At 40.4% G+C, this 16558-nt stretch overlaps 1 protein-coding gene across 1 annotated transcript in view; it reads right to left on the bottom strand.

The window, feature by feature from the left end:
* Positions 1-16558, bottom strand: part of LOC129697442 (midasin-like) — a 182418-nt gene that overhangs the window by 113872 nt on the left and 51988 nt on the right. The window contains 11 exon segments of the mRNA XM_055636025.1: positions 941-1051; positions 2457-2604; positions 3003-3116; positions 4937-5033; positions 5920-6064; positions 8334-8437; positions 9353-9564; positions 10131-10191; positions 11113-11261; positions 13666-13778; positions 15844-15939. Of these exon segments, the coding sequence (XP_055492000.1) occupies positions 941-1051; positions 2457-2604; positions 3003-3116; positions 4937-5033; positions 5920-6064; positions 8334-8437; positions 9353-9564; positions 10131-10191; positions 11113-11261; positions 13666-13778; positions 15844-15939 (1350 nt within the window).

Here is a 16558-nt window from a genome sequence, read left to right as displayed (position 1 = left end):
TAGTTTTGCAAAATACAGTTTGTCCAAAAATGCTCAAACTATCACCAGTGACTAGATGTATCAAGGCTCCCATGCAACTATGTGGATATAGTTACATTGTTGGACTAATTATCCAGAAGCCTTGATCAAATTTGATCAGAGATCAAGTACACGTAGATAAAAATGCTGGAGGAACTCAGGGGGTGAGGCAGCATCGATGGAGAGAAGAAATAGGCGACATTTCGGGTCCAGACACCTTCTTCAGACTGATGTCGGGGTGGGGCGTAGCTTTTTCTCCCCCCCCCCCACCCCCCCCCCGGCATTAGTCTGAAGAAGGTTCTCAACCCGAAATGTCGCCTATTACTTCTCTCCGTAGATGCTGCCTCACCCGCTGAGTTCCTCCAGCATTTTTGTCCACCTTCAATGTTTCCAGCATCTGTAGTTCTTACTTAAACAGAGATCAAGTACATTCCATGGTAGATTTACACTTTAGGGGAAAAGGTGTTTGTATTATCTTGATATGTGACATCTAAGCTTTCAAATTGTGATAAAACACCAACTCATACACAGATTTCAAAGTAAATAGGATGTATGTATTTACCAGTCCTGGACTATGCAAAACCCGTGTCATTGCTCACCAGTTTATGTAACTATCACAAGTGGCTGATAACCTCTCAATTGTATCCAGATATTGATTTCAGGGGAACAAGAGGCCATAAAGCCCCATGATATCATCAGCATTTATTAACAATATTTATTAGAAATATTTAAAACTATATTAATCAACTCATTGGGCTCCAGATTGCAATAATTTGTCCATTTTTATAAGCAAACATATCTATTATGAATTGCACATTTCAAGTTATTCCAAAAATAAAAACCCCGAACCACTATTCATCCCAGATTGCTTTAGAAATCTGCTGATTAGAGCTAGAAACCACAACAATATAGAGGCTGATACCTGCTGGAGAACAGCTTTGGCGTTAGATCCAATAACATGACGACAGATTAACTTCTCCACAACTGGGTGAGATGTGCGATCCAGTTGTGTCAGGAAGCTCATGCAGAACCCCTGTTTTTAAAAGAAAAAAAACAATTTTAGATATGTAACAAGAATTCCTGATCCTGAAGAACTTCTAAATATGTAATTGCAAACAGAATCATTTGAAGATCTTTACTCCTGCCCTCACCCACTTCATCTCATTCCAGAATTCCAAATTAGGGAATTACATCTATTCTTATTTTAAATTCGAACATTGTGCTAAAATATTTCTGTGTCTGGGGAAGGAGAGGATGCTAATGTAGGACTTGTCAGGCATTTTCAAACACATGCAACATTGTAAAAATAATGAATTATAAAACCATCACATAAAATCTCTATCCCATTTTCAGTTTGAACTGCCTGTTTCAAAAAATATATTCTGTTTCAACAAAGCTCAATGCAAAATGAAAAAACAAATTATCTTCCTGGATAGACACAAAATGCTGGAGTAACTCAGCAGGACAGGCATCTCTGCACAGAAGTAATGGGTAACGTTTCGGGTCAAGACCCTTCTTCAGACCATAATCTGCAGTTCCTTCCTACACAAATGGTCTTCCAAGTTGGCCTAGAACTGCCATTTATACTGAATAGCAGGATTCAGAAACAAGTTCTTCTGTTCCCATTTACTTTTCCTCTGAACTCAATTTCTCCATTGTTCTATTACACTTTTTCACACTTAGCATATAATTTATCTTGCCTTTCAATCTATCAGATTTTCCTTTACTTTCATCCACTGACTTCCTCAGCATCTTAAACATGTTTCCTTCTTCAGTCCAGAGACAATAATTGTATATATGGCCTGATATGCTGAGTATTTTCAACATTCCTTTATCAAGTTACATTGCGTATGTTAGAACACTTGGCTAAAAATAAACTAAAACACCATTCAGTAACATTTGTTGAAACCAAGGTTTGTAATCTCCACATGAGCCAGGGTGATTGTTGGCAGCACAGTGGTGCAGCTGTAGAGATGCTGCCGTACAGCGCCTGAGACACGATTCAATCCCGACACGGGTGCTGTCTGTGTGCAGTTTTTATGTTCTCCCTGTGACCACGACGGTTTTCTCCGGGTGCTCATGTTTCCTCCCACATCCCAAATGACGTTCAGGTTTGTAGGTAAATTGACAGACACTGGCAGCATCTCCGGAGAGAAGAAATGGGTGACGTTTTGGGTCGCGACCCATTCCTTCTCTCTAGAGATGCTGCCTGTCCCGCTGAGTTACTCCAGCATTTTGTGTCTACCTTCGATTTAAACCAGCACCTGCAGTTCTTTCTGAAAAAAGTGTAGGCAAATTGACTTTGGTAAAATTGTAAGTTGTCTCTAGCGTGTAGGATAGTGGTAGTATATAGGGTAATTGATGGTCGGTGTGGACCGAAGGTCCTGTTTCTATGCTGTATCGCCAAGTTGAAAAGTCTAAAGGCAATCATCATTTACCTCGTATAGCGAGCGTTGAACACTGTTGTAAGAGTTCAATGCTGCAAATCTGAGAGCACGGCAGAGGGTCCGAAGGCTATAGTGGGGTCTGTGCCCTGTTCCATCCATTAACTTGACGTCTGTCTCCTTACGGACTGATAAGTAAAACCTAGTAAAAGTAAAATGAAGATGCAACACAGATAATACTACAATTGTCTCCTGTCAATTGAAGAACATCTCAAGGCTGCTGGCTTAATCCCATACTCTATATCCACGACTCAACTGTTCCTACTCCACCTTTAAATTGGCTGGTGATACCACTGTCGTTGGATGAGCAATGGATAACAACACGTTTTGAGTGAGATTGATAAACTGATTGAATGGTATCAGAACAACAATCTTGCTCTCAATGTCAGCAAGTCCAAGAAGACGATTGTTGACTCCAGGAAGGGAAAGCCGGAGATCCATGAACCTGTCCTCCTAGGTCGGGTGGCAGTGGAGAGAAACCTTTTACTGCACGTTCCTTCCAAATATTTTTAAAAAGCTAGAAATCAAAGTTATTCTTACTCAATGATCCCTTGAATAGTTTTTTTGCTGACATTTAATCCTTGGAGATAATCAGATACGAGGATTCTGAGATCTCCCTCAGTTTCCAGTTCATCAACATACAGTTCTGTAAACCTGCAAACAAAAAAACATCGTCAACACAAGTTAGTCATTAGATTTTTTTTTTTTAAGAATGGCAACTACATTTAGTTTGTTTTCTATTTGTAAAGAGGCAGTGACACAGCGTTAGAGTTGCAGCCTGGGTTTGATCCTGATCACGAGTGCTGCCTGTACGGAGTTTGTATGTTCTCACTGAGGCCGCATGAGTTTTCTCCGGGTGCTCCACTCACATTTCCAGGTTTGTAGGTTAACTGGCATTTGTAAAAATGTCCCTCGTGTGTAGGTTAGAATCAGTCTACAGGTGATCAGTGTTCAGCGCGGACTCGGCAGGCCAAAGGGCCCATTTTCACGCTGTATCTCAAAAACTAAGCATGCAGATGGTTTACATAAAATGTCCAAATGAACCATTGAATAGTATGGAAAAGTAGTCAAGATGTTCTAGTTGTGTTACCAATGTACAATTAGATTGTGGAAAAAAACATATTCTTGTTGGAAAAAAAGTTATTCAAATATCAGGCAGCACCAATGTCCAAAAAACCTGACCGAGTTGCATTCATGCAGAAGAACCAAGTGATTTCATAAAATGTAAAGTTCAGTATGTGTGGAAGGAAAACTATCAACAAATGGCAGAAAACAATTTGCTTTTTATCATTGGATGCAAATGATTAAAGGGTGGTAATAACATCCAGGAATGAAACAAAAATTCCCAATTCAGAAAGACTAGGCCCTGCAATTCAAGACCATTTAGCCTGAACTCCACAATAAACAGATTGGTTTTTTGAAGACTACATTGTCAGTTTCAGTAGTTCTGCCACTTTACATTCTAAGCACTTAGAGAATACAGTTGATTTAACTAATCCAAACTATTCCGTTTTCTTTCTAGTTTTTCCTGAAAATAGAAAACAAAATGTTTCCTTTTCAAACCGACAGCATTCAAGAGTAAAAACGGAAGAGATATCGCTTGAAAAGTGGATTGCAGAAAGAAAATTGTGCTGTTAAATATTATCAAAAATCTCAGTGACAGGTGGAACTGAAAAGAATGAAGCAGGTGAGGGAGAACTAGTGAACCAGTGGCATTTAATTGGTGACTCCATTCAAGATTCACTCTCTGTCTCACAGATTAAACATTCTGAAAGGTTTAACTCAAACTCTTGGGAGTTTATAATTAAAAATTCAGGCCTTTTGACGATGATTGCCCTCATACTGCAGTAGGATTTGGAGATTGCTCTGTCCTTAACACGAGGCTGCAAAAGTACAGAACAAAAGTTGAGTGCTTTCCCTGCCACTGCACCTGGTGAGGACATATGCATTTTCTATGCAAACACCCCTCCATGGAACTCTGCTGCCTCCTGCTGACAGATGCATATAAACTTCAAGTGATTTGAAAGCATGAAGGAACCAGGTTGAAAGGAGAAGTGCCCAATAATCCCTAGACAGCAAATACAAATAAACCTGTGCCCAGCATTTTTAACTTTGTAAACTGAGTGTTCTCTGTAAACTGTAATGTACAACTGACATAAAGTAATAGTGTCTGAAGAAAAGTCTCGACCCGAAACATCACCTATTCCTTCCCTCCAGAGATGCTGCCTGACCCGCTTAGTTACTCCAGAATTTTGTGTCTTTCTCCAACATACAAATGACCATCGGAATGCTTCAGGTATATTTTAACGACGTTTGATACTTGGAACTCAATACATGCCCATCAAATGTAACCTGTTCAACTGCAAATTTCCTGCCAAATACCATCCACTTTGTCGGCTCAAATCTGTCCACGATTCTTCGTGAAGGCAGACCAGACACCAGAACCAAACTATACTAAAATATGTTTTATTTACCGATTACGTATGCCTGGTGGTAAGTTTCTCTTGCCTACGTCTGTTGCTGGATTCATGCAGGCAAACAAACGAAACTCTGGGTCACGGTGTATGGGCTCTGCAACAGCACGGAGATAAAAACAAAATTATATGGGTAACAAGACTAGTTTATTATTAAAGCAACTTATCCAAACATAAATTACTGCTTAATTATCCAACAACCAAAGTAAAATGGTTCTATCAGCCAAATAAACTATTGCATGAATTGAGTGCTAGAAGGCTTTGTCTTAAAAAACTCCACCAGTTCTGTTTAGTCTTAAATATACTTTTTCAGAAGATGCTTCTTTATGATCCTAGAATGAGCTCCTAGAATGCCCACAGCACACACAAGTTGGACTGAGGTTCCCAGGCTCACTTGGTGTGTAATTTTCACATGCCATTTTGCAGTATCACAGCGATAACCCACCATGCCATTGTTTAGAAGTTTCAATGGTTCAGCATCAGTCTCACCGCATGCTGATTCAGCATTACCTTCGGTACACTGGGACCCATGTTCCCATACTCCCGTTGTCACACATGGGACAGTTATAATACAGGCAAGCACCAGCGAGCCAATCTGCTTACGGCCATTTGGCTAATGGAAATTCATCCTTACAAATGTCGTCCCAAATCATGACATTAAAAAATTGAGTTATGGAAGACAATTGAATTTGTGTCAAAAATGTACACTTTGTTTTTCAGCGTAATTTTTCAATTCATGTTATGGAACATTTTCAAGGAAAGCAATAGACTCTTCCCTGTACAAGGATCACTTGTACTGTGTAATAAGCAAATTTAAAGTAATAATAGATAACATTCAAGTCCAGTAATCCATCATTTTCGATACCAAAATCCCAAACATGCCAGATTAACATATTGACCATATTTTAAAATAAACAGCATGAAAGTCCTAACTTCACTAGAAATAATTTATTGAGTTGGATAACATCCAAACACTCCCATACCAGTATCTCCTCGATCTAAAAGCACAAGGGAACTTTTATTTCCTTCCAGTAGTCCACTCAAACACTCTAGTGTCTCTGCTGAAGCCAAGTTAATCTCATCCAACAATATCCATTCGCCTTTTTTCACAGCTTGTGCTAAGGTGCCCTAGTAAAAAGAGAAAATACCAAAATGTCATAGAAATGCCCAGGTCTGGAGCAAGTTATTAAATTCCGACAAGTAGTGACAGCAGTGCTGTTTTATTCAGAGCCCTTTGGTCAGTAACAAATATGTTTCGGCCCGAAACGTTGCCCATTTCCTTAGCTCCATAGATGCTGCTGCTGCACCCGCTGAGTTTCTCCAGCACTTTTGTCTACTAACAAATATCCAAACACAACTATACCAGCCAAGCCTGGCTGGAAAGTGCATAGTTGGATAGAAGGTGATCTAAAGGAGGAATTTCAACTATTTCTTCTCAGTGCAAGTCAAAATAATCCAAGATAATGCTTAATTTGTAGTTTATTGGAATTGCACAGATGAAAGTGAACAGAAGAATATGGTTCCCACCTCGTATACACCTTGTATAATCTAGAGTTTAGAAGGATGAGAGAGAGATTCTTATTGCAACATATAAGATTATGAGGAGTTTGGACACACTAGAGACAGGAAACATGTTCCCGATGTTGGGGGAAGTCCAGAACCAGGGGCCACAGTTTAAGAATAAAGAGTAAGCCATTTAGAACGGAGACGAGGAAACACTTTTTCACACAGAGAGCTGAGTCTGTGGAATTCTCTGCTTCAGAGGGCGGTGGAGGCCAGTTCTCTGGATACTTTCAAGAGAGAGCTAGATAGGGCTCTTAAAGATACGGAGTCAGGGGATATGGGTAGAAGGCAGGAACGGGGTACTGATTGTGGATGATCAGCCATGATCAGATTGAATGGCGGTGCTAGCTTGAAGGGCCAAATGGCCTACTCCTGCACCTATTGTCTCATTGTCTTAAAATTAGAAAGGCATAATTTAAACAGTAATTAATTCTAAATTTAGAATTAACTGTGTTACTAAATTGCATTGGAACATAGCAAGTGTGATGTCTGGGAACGTAATGTAATATATGTAATATAAATATATATGTGTAATCTAAAGTAGAAGCTCGTGAAACTCGTGCCTGAGCTTCATGACTGAGGCCAAGTCATTAGATTGTGTAATTTAAAGTGGAAACTCATGCCTGAGCCTGGGGACTGAGGACAGGTGACCTTTAATTATACAAAGCAGTGGTTGCTGAATAAAGAGGGTCTTAACAATGACTCGGTGGTGGACGTGTCTTCTTGTGCTAGTCACAACAGAGCCTTGCCTTCATCTGAAACGTTTACACGGTGTCAAAGTAAAAAAACGTTTACAGCAAGCATCATAATAATACAACTACTGAAGTGTCAAACAATAACTTACATGTTCAATTTGCTGTTTAAAATTGCAAGAAAGAGCAATACGCAAAACATATAATTGAGGTTTATACGATTTCACCACACATGTCTAAAATAATGAGGGGAATAGATAGGGTGAATGCAGTGTCTTTTACCCTGCTTAGGGGGATGCCAAAACTTTTTCCACTCAGAGGATGGTAGGTATGTGGAACGAGCTGCCAGAGGAGGTGGTTGATGCATGTACGATAACGGCATTTAAAATATACTTGGACAGGTGCATGGATAGGAAAGGTTTAGTGGGATTATGAACCAAACGTGGGCAAATATATCCACCTTAGAGATTGCATATTGGGTGGCATGGACGAGAGCTGAAGAGCCATTTCCATGCTGTATAACTCACTTTCTTCCCGCCCCTCCAGTTAAATCTTTCCCAATTAAGTCATTAAAAAAAGTGGGGTGATAAAGTATCGCAGTATGTGAATGCTCCAGTTTTACGTACTCCAAAATGGGCTGCACACTTGGCTCCACCAGCAGCTGTAATTTAATTTCTTTAAATTTCCCCCAGCACCACCTGAAATCGTACCAGAAGCCCTAAACCTTCCATATTGGAGATTAGGCCTGGGAGAGCGTCAGTGAGAATCATTCCTCAATGCCAGCATGCAAGTAAATGCATCAATGGGCAGCATGGTGGTGCAGCTGTAGAGTAGCTGCCTTACAGCGCTTGCAGCACCAGAGACCCGGGATCGATCCAGACTACGGGTGCTGTCTGTACGGAGTTTGTACATTCTCCCCGTGACCGCGTGGGTTTTCTCCGAGATCTTCGGTTTCCTCCCACACTCCTCCAAGGACGTACAGGTTTGTACGTTAATTGGCTTGATATGTGCGAATTGTCCGCAGTGTGTGTAGGATAATGTTAACGTGCGGGGATCGCTGGTCGGTGTGGACTCAGTGGGCCGAAGGGTTTGTTTCCGCGATGTATCACTAAATTAAACAAAAAAAATCATCTACTCCTTACCTCCACAAAGGCAAACACCAACGATGATTCGCTCAGTTTCATCTGCTGCTGAGCCTGGGCCAGGCGCAGACCAAGCAATTCCCACTTCACTTTCAGGCAGGCACCTGAAACACACAAACCACTCTTGTAAACAAACTTTATCATCTAAATTAAAAGTTCAGAAGGTGGTTGATTAAGTTGACCATTATTCATCTCCTTTTCAATGAAGGTTAAGCCATGGCCATTTTGCACCAGCTCGTGTGATAATGACCCAGTTATTTATTTAGAACATGGAAGAATACAGCACAACAACAGGCCCTCCACTCCACAATGTTTGCACCGAATATGATGCCAAGACCATCACTTATCTATCTTGCACATAATCCATATCCCTCCGGTAGACACAAAATGCTGGAGTAACTCAGGCAGCATCTCTGCAGAGATGGAATAGAAATGCTGCCTGTTACTCCAGCATTTTGTGTCTACCTTTGATTTGTCTACCTTCGATTGTGTCTATCTTCAACTGCATCTGGAGTTCTTTCCTATCCATATGCCTACCCAAAGATCTCTAAAACACCACTATTCTACCTGCCTCAACCACTACCCCTGGCAGTGTGTTCCAGGCACTCACCGCCCTCTGCGTAAATAAATTGCCTCACACTATTCCGTTAAACTTTGTCTCTCACATCTTAAAGCTCTGCCCTCTAGTGTTTGCCTTTTCCATCCTGGGGAAAAAGGTTCTCACTGCCAACCCTATCGATGCCTCTAAATTTTATATACAAATTTATTTGTTGTCGATTAAATTGCAATATTGGCCTGGGCTTCAAGCACCAAGAAAATTAAAAAAAGTTATGGCAGAGGATGAGTATCATAAATGGACTCCATTTTGAACAAACCAATTGCTTTTTACTCCCCAATATCTATTACCACTGCCCCAATTGAAAATGTCCATTTGGCAGAAGCAGCGATAGAAACAATTGATACCAAATTGGCTCTATCACACCATTTTCACACCAAAATCTTATGCATTAATCTCTCACCAGTCTCTTTAGATTTCATCTCCTTACTGACGGCCGTTTTGTGGACATGCAACATCAGCTGAAGCAAATCTTGCCATCGTTTCTGCTTGCAGCACATTTGGATATGACCCAAGAAGGTGGTATTTTGCTTCCTTGAGTACGTGTGAATGAAAAGTTCCTCGAACGCTTCACGCAATGGCAACATAATAAGTCTACGGTCCATAGGCTTGTATCTGCAGAGGTACAAATCCAAAACAGGCTGTTACCAGGATAAACTTGAGAGCATGCACTTCAGATTAACCAATGTCACTTATGCAGCTTTTAATATTTTTCCATTATATTTCTCCTTTGCATATTAGATGCTCTTTGGGACAGTTAGGACTGAGCGACATCCCAGGGAAAACGGAGTATGACAAACATACAAATCCCAAATCCAGGTTGATTCCTGAAATCAACATGGGTAGTCAAGACATGTGAGGGGCCTCCTGTGTTTTGTACAAGAGTGTTCGAACCCTATTCCTCTCTCTTTTAACAAACAGTAAGACATTCTTTGCAGCAAAACAGATAGGATGGAAAAATTCCATGAGGATATCAATGGTGAAGCCACCAATTAAAAGTACAAAACCCAATAGAAAAAATACATTAATCATTTCCATTTTCAATTTGCCGCCACATAAATAGGAGTCAGGTTTTAATTAATAACTAATTCATCATACAGCATGGTAATGGACACAATTAATAAGTCATCTACAATCTTATTTTCAGAATTTCTAGGAAACTCTTCAAATGTTATACTCACCCTCCAAGCAAATCAGCCGTGTCACTCTGTTGGTTCATGTTTACAACCTTCAGTTTGTGGCCTGAAACAATAGATACACCAGAATGCTTGTCAAAGGTCCAGCATTAAACACGACACATTTTAAAATATATTTGTCAAAATGCCAACAGATTGAAATTTTCAAAGTCTGCTTCATAGAGATATGCCAACACTTAAATCTGCCATTTAAAAATAATTAGAAAGTTAACAGTGTAAATCTGGTATCATAAATGGACAACATTTTGACATTGTCCATGAACACAAACTCATGAGGCGAGGGCAGCACAGTTGCGCAGCGGTAGAGTTGCTGCCTTACAGCGCTTGCAGTGACAGCGACCTGGGTTCGATCCCGACATACGGGTGCTGTCTGTACAGAATTTGTACATTCTTCCTGTGACCACATGGGTTTTCTCGAAGATCTTCGGTTTCCTCCCACACTCCAAAGACGTACAGGTTTGTAGGTTAATTGGCTTGGTATAAGTGTAAATTGTCCCGAGTGTGTGTAAGATAGTTTTAACATCTGAGGATCGCTGGTCGGTGTGGACTCGATGGATTACTGCAGGGATTGCTTTTTTATTTTTTTTTTATTTTAAAAAGCTTGCAAACATGAAATTAGAAATCAGAGTAAATTGTAATTTCCAATCAGCATTGCCCTCAAATACTGCTTAACTGGTCTGGATGGAAGGGTATCAGATTTGGTTGAACTTTGCAGCAATTCAAAAGGTTTAATCCAAGAGTAGTTACAACCACCCAATAAATTCTGAAGACATAGGACCAGCATTCCCTATTTCAGTACAGTCATCTAATACTTCATTTCAAAACAGTGTACTTTATGATGCAACATTGTCCTGCAGAGCAACTCCACAACTTTACTTTTCACCAATCACCCAATATTGGCCCTAATATCACAAACTGAACTTCATTCTGCATGCCAGTAAGTGAGTCGACAATCTGTTCAACTCACCAGTAATCCTGGCAAGGTACTGGACAGTGGATGTCTTTCCAGTGCCTGTTTCACCAACCAATAAGACAGGCTCCTCTTTGCCAAGACAAACCGCCAACTGTTCTAGGAGAAGAGATGAGGGTCTTGTAGCCGAAAACGTCTGGGTTTCCCTTAAAACACAATGCAAGAATCTCAGTCTTATAAAATAAACAACAGTGCTATTGAAAATATCTGTAACAATGCATTTCAATGCCCCTATAATTTTAGGACAAGGCTTTAAATATTTTACATGGAAAATAAATTACACTGAACATTTGAAAATTTATAATTGAATAAAGAAAAAGGGAATATTTGAATTGCTCTTCAATAAAGTTTGATTATTCAGAATGGATATCAAAAATAAAAAATAAACTGCTCAGGTCAGGTTCCATCTGTGGACAAAAAGCAAATGTTTTCAGGTTGAAGATCCTTCATCAGAATGTTCATGGATACAGTGAGACAGAACAGAAACAGGCCCTTCGGCCCAGCTTGTCCATGCTAACCAAGGTGCCCCATCTACACTGGTCCCACCTGGCCATATCCCTCCAAACATTTCCTATCCATGTATCCATCCAAATCTATTTAATGTCTATCAATTATGTTCACAAAAGCACTAATAAATACAAAGACAGAATTATCCCGAATGCACTGAAAATACTCAGGTCAGGCAGCATTTTCGGGGAGAGGTTAACTAACTTTTCTGATCAATGGCACATTAGAACCCATTAGACCTTTCTCTCCACAGAATGCTGCTTGATATGATGAGTATTCACAACCTCTTTTTATTTCACGTTTCTAACATGCTTGACATTCAAGAACAATGAAATCAAAAGAAGCTTTTAAGAAATAATGTAATAATCTTAAAATCCATCTAAACAGACAAATAACATCTAATTTTCAGAAAGTACAGACAAATTTATGATTGATAACCTATTTAATAGCCAAACATTTTGATAACAACAGGACAGTTGGAATTTCTACAACTGATATTGACCACGGCTTAACACCTTTGAATAGTGCAATTTTCCACGATGCTTCACAAACAGCAATATCAAACCAGTTTTGATAATAAGAGGGTCATAGAGATGGGAGACCAGAAGTGGAGCGGAAAGAAATTGGAAAAACACCACCATGAAAGCAGAAAATCAAAATGGCATGAACAGAGGAACAAATAAAAAATAAAATCAGGGATACGAGGATTGTACTGGATATCATCATGAAGTCTAGGTAAAGAGGTGACAAAACAGAAAGGGGTTTATAAAATTATAAATTATAAGAATTATAAAATAAATGGGGTTTTTTTCTGAGAAAAAGTCGATACTCGAGCAGGTGCCAATTATGGTCAGTGAACAAAAGGTTAATAGTGCCAGTTAGAACGCGAGCTGTAATGGTTTGGACAGAGCGATATTATGTGAAAGGAAATAATGTTTAAACAGTTCATTGGGGTTTCGATAAAGGGAATCCGAGGAAGCACAATACTCAGATATCCAGAAGACATTTGATAAGGTGCTGCATCAAAAGGTTATTGCACAAAAATAGTTAATGTTTCATAAGAGGCAATATATTAATGTGGTTATACTAAACAGTGATATCTATTTGGCAATGTTTGCAAGAATTAAGATTCCAAAGCATTCCATTTTATATTTAAATGTCACAATATTTACTGAAAAGAATACAGAGCAAGTTAAAAAGCTGCAATATTTTAATAATTACAATGTGCTGGAAGAAACCAGAAGGTAATTCCCAAAATATTTATATAATAAAATATAGAACATTGTCAGAGGATCCTGACCCAAAATGTCACCAGTCCATTCTCTCCCAAGATGCTGCGTGACCCGCTGAGTTCCTTCAGCAGCTTGTGATTTGCACAGAATTGTATTCACCAGGTTGCTGAAAGCAACAATAAACTGGAAAATGTTGGAAACACCCTACAGGTCAGGCAGCATATGTGGAATGAGGCAAGAGTTAACGCAGAGGGCCTCGCGGGGATGGGGCCTCGCGGGTCGGAGACTGATGAGTCGATGAAGACTGCAGCCAATGGCCCCTGGGTCTGCGGCTGAGGAAGGGTCGTCGCCATGGAGAGGACCCGCCGGCGATAGTGGAGAGGTCAGTGTGGCGGACAATGATGGCAAAAGAGCTGGACCACATTGGAAGTGAGGACGCTGCTGCCAGGGGAAGAAATCAAGGAGGACCCGGCGTGGGGGGGGGGGGGGCCGCCGTGAGGGAGGGGGAAGAACAATGGACAATAGAGGACCCAGCGTGGGGGGGAGAACAAAGGGGGACCTGATGTGCAGGTCCTTTGTAACTTCGTAAGCGTCCTTTATGAGCGACTATTTTCATACCCTTGGGTATGCAAGCAAAGAATTTCACCGCGACTTGTGACAATAAAGTATTCATTCATTCATTTCAGGTTGAAGTCCTTTCATCAGAACTGGTTCAACCCAAAATATTTTTATTCATTGACCTTACATTGGTTATATTATCACTTTTGCTGTAATTGCCAATCAGGATATTTTAATAAATTGCAACACTTACAACTGCAGCCGGGTGATATCACTGATTCTTCGAGGAAGAACTGACCGCCCTACAATCACTGCAACTTCATTCAACTCAACAGCAGGTTTATACAACTGACAGAAGTACTCAGCCTGAAATATAAATACAATTAAATTATCGCACAGGTTTAAATGCTGTACTTTCAATAATTGCCAAATACAAGGTGAGGGGAAACCAAATTCCTCGTTTTTTTCCATCCACACAATAAAATGATAATCAAGTTACCAAAAAAAACAGATTAATAAAGATATAAATGTGATTGGATTCAAGACAGACTGCCCAGGTGTCAATTGCCAGTTTATATTAATGTAGACATGTTCCTAACAATCCCAGGGGAGAAGTATAAACCATCTTTTCCCCATAACTTGTACTGCAAATCCAGTACCCACTGTAAAGATTCACATTTTGCCAATTATTTTCCTCATTAGTCATATATGGGCATATCTAAACCAAGCAAATGCCCAATGGCGCCAAAAGACACCAAGAGTCAAGAGGAGTGGTGAAATGAGAGTGTTGCCAGGGTGCTGTGGGTGTTTGGTGATGCTGGCTGCCTGCCTTTGCAGCAACAACTCTTGATAGGCACTACAAAGGGTGGTGAAAACCGCGCAGCACATCATCGGTGCCCCGCTCCCTGCCATGGATGCCCTCCACCGAAAACGGTGTCTGAGACGGGCTGGGAAGATCATCAAAGACCCCTCACACCCCAACCATGGACTGTTTACCCTCCTCCCATCAGGGAGGCGGTACAGGAGCCTCAGGTCACGTACTAGTAGGATGAGGAACAGCTTCTACAACAACACAATCACACTGCTGAACTCGGAGTCCCGATGATAGATTTCTCCGGTCCCTCCGTCCCCTTTGTTTAATCATTCTGTATTTCCTGATTATTCTGTATCCTCCCTCTTTCTATTTTTTTTGTTTTTCTTTATGTACAACTACTACGGACTGACGCAAAACTGCATTTCTTGTATTTGTGCGATGACATTAAAGTTGAATTGAATTGAATTGAATTGAATTGATCCCTTTCATGGTGGGGAGGTCAGTAGCCGTGATGGATGGACAGTGTTGACCACTTTTGAAATCATCTTCCCTCCTGGGCGTTCGAGTTGCCGTGATGCAACCGGTTTATATGCTCTCTACAGTACACCTGTAGAAGTTCATGAGAGTATCCATTGACATACCGAAACTCCTCAATCTTCTAAGAAATAGATTTTTTTTACGATTGCATCAATGTGCTGGGTCCAGGACAGATCTTCAGAGAACCACAGGCCCGGGAATTTGATGTTTTTGACCTTCCCCACCACCATCCCATTCATGAAGACAAGTTTGTGGCTCCCGACGTTCACCTTCCAAACTCAACAATTAGTTCCTTGGTTTTACCGATGTTGAGAGCAAGGTTGTTGGTGTGGCACCATATGACCAGTCGGTCGATCTCCCTCCTATAGCAATCTCCATGAAAGTCCTTTCATCCGAGAGCACTCTGGCACAGCAGTTGCTGCTGCCTCAGCTGCAGTGACCCAGTCCCCAGTGCAATCTATGTAATGTGTACATGATCCCATGACCAAATTACCCAATGCCCAAATTACATTTAGCCTAAAATCTGTATTTTATGCACACAGTATTATGATATTACCACACAGTAAACAATATCATAATACAATGCTAACTATATGAAATATAGCCAAAAATCATTTCAAATGTGCAATGAAAGTGTTTCAGTCAATCAAGATTAAAATCAGTAAAGGAAGCCAGGGCAAAATATATTATGTGACAAACCTTAAAAGTTTACTGGCTGTGATCATGTCAAAGGAGTCACGTGAGATTTACTGCCTCGCCACAGCCCAACTCATCTATGCCATCCGTATATTCGAGCTCAGCTCATCCCATGTTCCTGTCCTCTTTCTGCTTTCCTTTTTTTCCCTGTCTGTATTTCTACATCTCTTACACTCTGCTTGATCCTAGCAGCTTACACTTGAAATATGCCTTCTTTATTCTGACTACAGCCTCAATATCCCTTGTAAACTAGGAGTTCCTAAACAAACCCAAGATGCCGTGAATTTGGAAAATGTATTTTACCAAAAAATCGAGTTCAACTAAATTATACACATAGAAAACACCGTGAAGGATTAAAATGAAAGCCCAATAACAAAGAGTTACCTTTTCTTTTGAAATATTTAGTTTGCTTCCAATGATCTCTGCCATTTTCTGTCTACTCTTCAGCTTGGATATCATGGCTGTGAAACAATCCAGTGCCTGTTAAATAAAAAAGACAACAATTTGAAAATGCCTTCCTCTGGTCACTAAATGTTACCCATGTTTCTTTATAATTGCAAGCTGAAGCTGCCTGACATTTCAGTTATCTGCAGATGGAATTACCACCTTATTCTCATTAAGCTATCATCAAATTATGCATTTGAAATGGCCAACAACTTATTAGATCAGTCCTCAAACCAAGCTTTCCGTCCTGTGCAGCCCCAGTCTTCTCGGTCTTCTCTTGGTAAGTTGGCTCCCATTTCACAAACAAACCACCGAATTTCCAAGTGGCCAACTCTACACAAAATGGCCGCTAGAACCAGTGAACCCTTGCCAGCGTTTTCATCAGCTGTCAATTCATCATCATCTTTGAAAACATTAGCGACGCATTGGTGCTGGTTTTAAACGGGAACGGTGACAGACGCACCACACATCCCTGTCCTCCAGTTCCTGCGGACTTCCGCCGCTGGAAGCATAGGATTTTGGCGTGTGTGCTTTATCAAATAGCACACAAAAACAATAGCACACAAAAACAACAAAAATCACAGCAAAGACTAAGTCCCCCAAAAATTCTACAAGCATACCAATTATCAAAGTGCTGTAAAAAGGTGCACACGAG

This window comes from Leucoraja erinacea, chromosome 5 (genome assembly GCF_028641065.1).
Source record: "Leucoraja erinacea ecotype New England chromosome 5, Leri_hhj_1, whole genome shotgun sequence".
In the NCBI taxonomy this organism is placed as follows: Eukaryota; Metazoa; Chordata; class Chondrichthyes; order Rajiformes; family Rajidae; genus Leucoraja; species Leucoraja erinaceus.
The sequence above is the reverse complement of the archived record's forward strand: the minus strand, read 5'-3'. Positions and strand labels throughout refer to the sequence as shown.